We start from the raw sequence: 8,486 nt of genomic DNA, 5'->3' as shown, positions 1-8,486 counted from the left end.
ATAATTTATATAAAATAAAAACAAACAAACAAAAAAAGAATAATATCAGTTTCAGTTTCAGTTTCAAATCAGTAAAACAGCTCACCAAAACCTCAACCTGTCCAAATATTGGACAATAATTGATTAACTTTACAGGCCCTCACTCATTTTCATTTATTTAACTAAACTGAGTTTTATATTCTTATATTATTATATTATTATATTCAGCCTCGCGCTTAATTCAGCTCGAATTAATTCGCGGCGAATTTTGCTTACCCTAGACTATATTTAGTATTAAAATGAAACCCCTTAAAATCAAGAGGGCTTCGCGACCCATCGTGGATCTTTGGCGACCCATAGGTTGGGTCGCGACCCATAGGTTGGGAACCACTGGTCTAGACCAAGGATCACATATTTGCAGACTGCGGTCTGGGTCCGGACCTACTGAGAAGGTTTTAATTCTGACAGTGTTCATTTGAAGCACCGGAACTTTTCTTCCCTTTATAAAGAGATAGTGAGCGGAAAACGGGCGGAAAACGAAAACGGGCGGAAACTAAAGACACTGGGTAAGGGAGCGGTGTGTGTGTGTGTGTGTGTGGAGGAGATGAGGTGGAGAGAGAGAGAGAGAGAGAGAGAGAGAGAGAGAGAGAGAGAGTAACGCACAATGACTTAAATAAGTAACTTTAATCTGATTACTGGATTGGAAATAGTAACGCGTTAGATTACTCGTTACTGAAAAAAACATACCTGTCAAGTCTCCCGTTTTGGCCGGGAAACTACCGTATTTTACTCCTCTTTCCCGCCGTCCTCCCGTATTAGTATTTTCCCGTAAATTTCCCGTATTATACTAAATAAAAAAATATATGCCACAGGCGACAATGCACTGACCGCTGTGTGTCTCTTAACCAATCGTGGTGCCGGTTCAAGGAGAAAGTCCCGCCTTTCAGGAGAAACAGCCAATCAGCTAGCTGGTTTTGCGGAGCGCAGTTTGGTGTGCGGGAAGCCCCGCCCCTCCCCTCGCTGTGAGTTCAGGCAGCTAGTCGGAGCAGCTGTCGTTAAAACTAATCTGGATATACGGAGATTTTTTCTAAAAGAAAGGTAATTAACCATGTAAACTGTGATGAGATTGTTTCTGATAGCTGGTTAAAAAGACTCTTCTCTGAATCAAAACATAAATTAAACCCACTGTGTGTTTAATAAAATACAGCTTGTGACTCAGTTAGCTTAACTTTAGAATTAGCTAGATAGATATTCAGGGTTTGAGAAAAATCTACACATATATATATATATATATAATGCCCTGCCCTGATGTGCCTGATCAGCCAATAACTATCATTTCCAAACTCTATTAGTTCAGGGCTAGTTTTAGGGTTTGTTAGAATTTGTTTAAATCTCAAGTATTGTGGTAATGTATTATAATGTAATGTAATGTATTATTTAGAAGGGTTAGAAGAGATGGTTGAGCTGGAGAGAGAGAAAATGTGGAGAGGGCTGAAATTAACTGAACTGATCAGGAGTGGAGGCCCCTGTGTAGGCCCCTTAGGACTATTATTTACTTATGGAATATATCTGATCCATGTCCTGTTTGTAAATTTGTGCACCCTTCAATTTCAATTTTAAATCTATTAAATAAAAAAATATATATACATATATAAAAAAAAAATTTCCCCTCGTTTGGGCTGTTGGGGCGGCGGAAAAAATCCCTTATTTTTAAGTCCAAAACTTGACAGGTATGGAAAAAAAGGGTCAGATTAGAGTAATGCGTTACTGACATCACTGCCTACATAGCACTTTTACAGGAGTAGAAAGTACAGATAATTGTAAAAGGTTGAAGTAAAAAGTCTGAAAGTACAAAAAATATTACTACAGTAAAATATAGATATAAAAAAAAAAAGTGTTTGTCTCTCATTACTTGACAGCTCTAGGGGGCCAAGTATTATTTCTCTAATTACAATGTTCAAATACTCTAATTGTAAAAAGCTATAGAGTTAATTTTGTGCAAAAGTTTTACATAAAAAAATGTAATCTGCAATCACAGTTATAAGAATCAAACAGAAAAAGTATGTTGCAAAAAATAATTATCAAATAAATATGAAAATCTATTTTTGAATTGAATTTTTGCTTCTAAAAGTATATTATTTGATTTGAATTGATATTTTTGTGTAAAACCTAGCTCCATAAAAATCTCCTAACATGTGCGTTAATGTTCTAAAATAAAAAATTGTGTAGTTCTGGTGTATTTTCAGGAGTTTTTAGAAATTTTGAGCACTCACCATAAAGAAGCAAATTAGAAAAGGTACATGCTTTAAATAATCCCCGTTTCCCAGAAGCAGTTGATATCAGTAAAATGATAATTGGATTTAGGAACTGATTTGGGTGTGTGAGTATTTTGCTGTTAAAAGGACATATTTTATAGCAGTAAAGTATACGATTATTTTTATTAGGACTCTTAAACAATGTCGTAATTTGGAGAATCCATTGATGTTTAGAAGAACAATGTACACAGAAAAAAAATCTAAAAGAAGCAACTTTTTGAAAAGCCTGTTCGTTTCGACCATAGAGAAATACAGCTTAGACACAGAACACCAAATATGAGCATAAACAACACCACACAGACTACAAAATAAGGACACAGTAGTCTAAAGCCATTTCTCTTTTGTACCCCTAGCCCTTGTTTTCCCTACTGCCTCCTGTTGGTCGTCTGGTGGTATTACATTCAGATAAGTTCTAGGCTGCGTTCTACACAATATTATAAAATACTTGCATAAAACAAGTATAAAATACTATATACTAATCATAATAGTGTATGTCTGGCACATTAGTATATAATTATTATTTTTTTCTGAGGTTGTGTCCCAATTCTGTACTACACATTAATGCAACAAGGCATATACTATACACTAATATTAATTTTACCCAAACCCTCTATGGCAGGATGTTGTACTCAGGCAACAAACTATCTTTTAATTATTCCACCATTCCATAACATTAGAGACGCACGATATCGGTATCAATAAACGAACATTGATAAAAAGTCCTCTAGTCCAGAGCCAGTATGGAGAGAGACCTACATATCTGCAAACCACTAGAGGGAGCCCGCAAATCAAACCTCAATCAAATGGGGGTTTAAAAATAATAACTGTCCATTAAGACAGCATACTTCTTATTAAAAAAAAAAAACAGAACAATGAATGTTCCTAAAATCGTAAAGAAAACATGCCTATAAATTTCAGTGGTGTTGAGCGAGTGCCGGATTTACAGCTTTAAATTTAATTTTGTTTGTATTGAAACATCTAATATTGTTATGATTTTGCTGAAGTTAGGAATTATTTCACTATATAAATTATTAAACATTTATAAACTCTGATTCATGTATATTATTTTCGTCATTTTGGTCTCACGTAAATAAAAAAGTGACTATGCAATAACAAATTAATCAGAAGCAATTTTATATGATTATCTTCACATAAAATCAGCACATCTGGGTCTCAATCTTTACAGAAAACTGCCTTTTATTTCTGTCTGTTGTTTTTGATCAATTTGCAATGAAAAACATGTATCTCTTAAACAGTAACTTATCAGGAGAGATAAAACACCTCATTAACTTTAAATGGAAGTCAATGAAAAAGTAATTTATTTCAGGTAATATTGGAGAATTTCTATTGGTCTATTCATTAAAACATTTGGACATAGATTAAGTAACTTTTGTTTGGTTAAATTATGTAACAAGCTAAAAATCGACCAAAAATGTAGATACTTTTTCATTTGACAGTAACGATATGCTTACAGCTTGCTTAATGCTCCTTTTCATTTTTAATACACAAATATTTTGTGATTATTGGTAAAATAAATATTTGTGTAAATGTTTGGAAATAGCTGGATAAACATCTATTACTGTCTTTAAAATGTAATAAAAATATTACATTAGCCCCTGTACATTAAAGAAAAAAAAAATATATATATATATATAGCCAAAATCACTGAAATTCCACGTCAAAATATGATCTAAATTTTAAACAAAATTGAATAGTTTTAATTGAAATGTAATTATTTACTCAAGTTATTACATAACATTAAAGACCAAACGTAAAACTGAAAGCTTAAAAGAAAAAGAAAATTTAAACTGCAAAGCTGTCAATTAAACCGCTACTGGCTTCGATTTTTCTTGTCAACCATGATATGCAACAAACAGTTGTAGAAAAAAAATGTTTAAGTAAAATTTAGGGTCAGTTTAAAACCCAGTTTTCAGCCATGAATTGGGTGCCAATACTAAAAAGAACACCACCAAGAGCTGATTTACTTTTTCCACCTTTTTGCCCCAGCTGTGCATGTACAGATTTATATTAAGTTAGCAGTGTATTGGACCTAAGGGAGTAAAGACTTCCCTTGATGCAAGACTGGATGAAATTGTCAAGTGCAGAGGTTTGTTTTTTTTTGAGCCCAGAACAGCAACAGCAGACAGCTAAAGGCATTTTGTATACCACTGTACAAAACTCCTAATGAAATGTATGTATTTCGATTGTGCTTTTCCCTATGGACACCTAATACATTCATCAAGTAATAACCCCAAACACCAGTATAAATATGGCATGTTAAAATAGCAAAAACACTAAAGTGTGCAAAAGGTGGTACACAACAGTATAGGAGCCACAGGTATAGAACAGAATGACTGACAACTTCACAAATCCACAGAACTTTTATTTTTGTCTTGCAAAGTCAAGTCAGTGGAACCTAGAATTGATCAATTAACTCTAGAACTTCTGGAACTGCTTCTTGGATCCTGCTGCCTTGGTGACCTTCAGGACATTGAACCTCACTGTCTTGCTGAGGGGTCTGCACTCTCCAACAGTGACGATGTCACCCACAGCCATATCCCTAGAGATAAAAGAAAAAGATATTAACTGTTAAGTTGCAAACCCAGGCTAATCTGCCATAGCCAGTCTGTAAGCTACAACACCAGCATCAGAACTCATGAACAGGGACCTTCCATTATAGGTGCTGGATTCCTGCAACTGTGCACTTTGTGCTTGAGCAGAAATTCGTTGTAACTATCCTAGAAGTTGCTAGGTTTAGTGGGAGCCGGAATCAGTAAACTGTGCCGGAATCCAGCTAATCATAATGCCCACCATAATGCATTTTGTACATTACTTAAACTTAACTGAACTTATGACTTACTAGAACACAACCGCAATGCTAAACACAGCATGACTACAAAAAGTACAACTGAAGAGTACGGCTATTAAAACAATACTTAATTTGAAAGAAAATCTGCATCAGAAATGCCAGTAGGCAATGTCGTCAGAGTCTTCAAGACTTGGAAGACCATCGTGAGAAAAACCATCATATGCAGTTTTCTTGAACCATAAGTAAACCAAAAATCACGTCTACATAAGAATGTATAGAATGGAAAAGAACTTAGATTTTTACCTGAAGCAGGGAGAGATGTGGACAGATAAGTTCTTGTGTCTCTTCTCAAAACGGTTGTACTTGCGAATATAATGCAGGTAGTCACGTCTGATAACGATGGTCCTCTGCATCTTGATCTTGGTCACCACACCTGAAAAGTTAAATACAAAAAAATGAGTGCAGAAGTGAACAAAGTTTAAAACTGAGTTTATCTACACATAAAAAGAAAAAAAAGGTACACACTCAGAAGTGTGGATTTACTAAAATAAAAAGAAACACCTAGATACTGGAAGCTTCAGCAAAGCCATAAGGCAATGTCGTCAAAACCCCAAGGGCTTGGAAGACCATCGTGAGAAAAAACATCATTTGCAACCCAGCAAAAGGCTCACACACATCTAAGACAAAAAATATATTTTTTAAAAGCGTAAAATAAACTTACCAGACAGAATGCGGCCTCGGATGGACACGCTGCCAGTAAATGGGCATTTTTTGTCAATGTAAGTGCCTTCAATAGCCTATAAAGTCAAGCACACCAGTAAAGAACCGATTAAAATGTTATTTAAATTATTACACTATGAATTATAAAAAGAGTTTCAATATTTAAGCTGCATCAGCAAAACCATAAGGCACTGTCTGCAAAACCACACAGGTTCAGAAGACCATCGTGAGAAAAGACATCAGCTGCAGTCTGAAGACGGACCTCCAAGACGGGGTCAAACTCACCTCTCTGGGGGTTTTGAAGCCCAATCCGACATTTTTGTGGTAACGTGGGAGCTTTTCCTTGGCACCTCCTTCCGGAACCAAAACTCGCTTCCTGTTCTGGAAGACGGTGGGCTGCCTTTGATAGGCCCTCTCGTTCTGCCAAATAGAAAAAACATAATTTTCAGTCAATGTTTAACAGCTGCCATTAGCATTTACCACTAGCTGTGGGACTGCATCAGTGTAGCCTTGTAGGCACTGTCGTCAAAGCAACAAGAGCTTGGAAGACCATCGTGAGAAAATACATCATATGCAGCTACATTCTTACAAACCAAAGCCCACTTATGTTATCTTCAACACTTAGCAATAAATGACTTCCTAGACAAAAAGTTAAATCATAGATCTCCTGACAGCCTAAAAGTACCCGTATAAAAAATTGATACACCAAAACTTCGGCAACTAAGAATTTTGCAAAGACGTTAAAAAGCAAACTATCAAACAAATATTAAACTAGTTTTGTAGTAAGCTATTTAATTTCTGCTATTGAAAGCGGTACAACCAATGACAGCCTACAAAAAGACTTAAGGTATTAAGATCAAAACAAATGATCACTAAAATTACTATTAATGATGTGAGACTAAAAACAACAATCCTACCTACCTACCTACCTTCATACCTACCTACCTACAAATCCTAGTTTTTAGATTATCTACTTTTAAAAAGAGATGTTACATTAAGCCTACATAATGGTTTCATACCTTATACTCACTTATTAAACCTGTACCTGTTTTAACATTAAAATCTGAGTTTTTCTAAAGAACACAGAACAGAACTGAGCACTTTATTAAGTTTAGTAGTTACTTACCGGTTATGTGATTTAGACAATATTAATTAAGGTAGTTAACAGCATAAATGCTGCTTTACTAATTTAAAATTGGAAAATTAGCTAGCTAGGCTTTTCACTAGATCTGCAGCTACAGCCATACAGCAGCCATGTGGGGCCCGCTAACGGCAACTACTGGCATTAAGACGCCAGACAGCATCTATGCAGAATGTAAAATATATCTCGTGTAAAAGCTGATTTACTAGTCCATTAGAAACTCGAAGGTCCTAATCGGGAGATTGTGGCTGTAAAGCCGCGTCAATAGACCCGCCGCTCAGCCTGCGGCCCAGAGCACGCCGAGTTTCCGCTCACTCTCACACAGAAAGGATAAAATACCGCTTAATACACACTCATGGTCTCTAAAGATCCCCCGGTTCGCTCACACACTACCTTACAGACCCTTATATGTCGAATAACTGCACATAAAACCTCATAACCAAGTAAAATTAGCCTTTTATCCCCACCACGCCGCTCCGCTCACCGTACCTGAACATCCGACATCTTGCCAGGCGAGTCGTAAAGAGGACTACGCATGCGCGAAGCAGCGGGAAGAGCATCCTGGACCGGATGTGGCGTAAGGCAAAGGCGGTACTTCCGACAACCCGTAAAAAAAAAAGAATAAATAAATACAGCTCTGGGTATTTATCACTGTACCCATTTGTATAACTAATAATACAAAAATACAGCTCTGGGAAAAATAAGAGACCACGTAAAAAAGGAGTTTCTTTAATACATCCAAATTTAAAACCTCTGAATGATAATCAAGAGGAAAATGGATGATATGATCTCAAGCCATTAAACCAAGCTGAACTGCTTGACTTTCTTTAATACCTATAAACAGCAAAATGAGGGAAAATAATTCAGAAACTGAAGTGGTCTCTTATTTTTTCCAGAGCTGTATAATATATATATATATATATATATATATATATATATATATATATATATATATATATATATATATATATATATATATTAATTTAAATATACAGTTTTATGTTATCATTAATATACATGACTTATGTACGGGAGACCAGGGACAGTTGTAACACTATTTTCCCAATAAATAAAAAAATTATTTACACTGAAATAGCCAATTTACTATGTTATAAACTTAAATGTATTAACTACTAAAACAATGTATTTAAGTGGTTTTATGAAATATGTACAGGTTGCAAAACTGATTTTAACAAGTCATCACACTGTTCCAACTGTCCCAGTGTACATGGATGGATGAAACACATGCCACATAATTCAATAAATAATATTTAGTGTTTCCCTAGTCCACAAGTCTCCTCGGTAGTCTACTTGTCCATTCAGTAGCCTACTAGGACACTTCGTAGTCCGCCAGTCAACTCGTTAGTCCAATAATCTTCTCTAGTCCACAAGTTCACTAGTCTACTCGGTAGTCCACTAGTCTGCTAGTCTACTAGGTAGGCCAATAGTCTAATGGTCTTCTTGGTAGTCCACTAGATGACTCAGTATTCCACTAGTTGACTAGTCTATTCGGTAGTCCACT

At 35.6% G+C, this 8,486-nt stretch overlaps 1 protein-coding gene and 4 non-coding genes across 5 annotated transcripts; all 5 read right to left on the bottom strand.

Moving 5' to 3' along the window:
- Positions 1–4,656: 4,656 nt before the first annotated feature.
- rps11 (ribosomal protein S11) lies at positions 4,657–7,560 on the bottom strand. Its single transcript, XM_007229935.4, has 5 exons — positions 7,454–7,560; positions 6,109–6,243; positions 5,825–5,900; positions 5,407–5,536; positions 4,657–4,854 (listed from the first exon to the last, which is right to left on the bottom strand). The coding sequence occupies exons 1-5, from the start codon at positions 7,499–7,501 to the stop codon at positions 4,731–4,733; spliced, it is 513 nt and encodes a 170-aa protein (XP_007229997.1). The 5' UTR covers positions 7,502–7,560; the 3' UTR covers positions 4,657–4,730.
- LOC125784546 (small nucleolar RNA SNORD35) lies at positions 5,244–5,328 on the bottom strand. Its single transcript, XR_007427328.1, has one exon. It is a non-coding gene; the product is annotated as a small nucleolar RNA SNORD35 (small nucleolar RNA).
- LOC125784543 (small nucleolar RNA SNORD35) lies at positions 5,672–5,756 on the bottom strand. Its single transcript, XR_007427325.1, has one exon. It is a non-coding gene; the product is annotated as a small nucleolar RNA SNORD35 (small nucleolar RNA).
- Positions 5,987–6,071, bottom strand: LOC125784533 (small nucleolar RNA SNORD35). Its single transcript, XR_007427315.1, has one exon. It is a non-coding gene; the product is annotated as a small nucleolar RNA SNORD35 (small nucleolar RNA).
- On the bottom strand, positions 6,314–6,399 carry LOC125784547 (small nucleolar RNA SNORD35). Its single transcript, XR_007427329.1, has one exon. It is a non-coding gene; the product is annotated as a small nucleolar RNA SNORD35 (small nucleolar RNA).
- Positions 7,561–8,486: the final 926 nt, after the last annotated feature.

Source organism: Astyanax mexicanus, chromosome 19 (genome assembly GCF_023375975.1).
Source record: "Astyanax mexicanus isolate ESR-SI-001 chromosome 19, AstMex3_surface, whole genome shotgun sequence".
NCBI lineage: Eukaryota > Metazoa > Chordata > Actinopteri > Characiformes > Acestrorhamphidae > Astyanax > Astyanax mexicanus.
The sequence above is the reverse complement of the archived record's forward strand: the minus strand, read 5'-3'. Positions and strand labels throughout refer to the sequence as shown.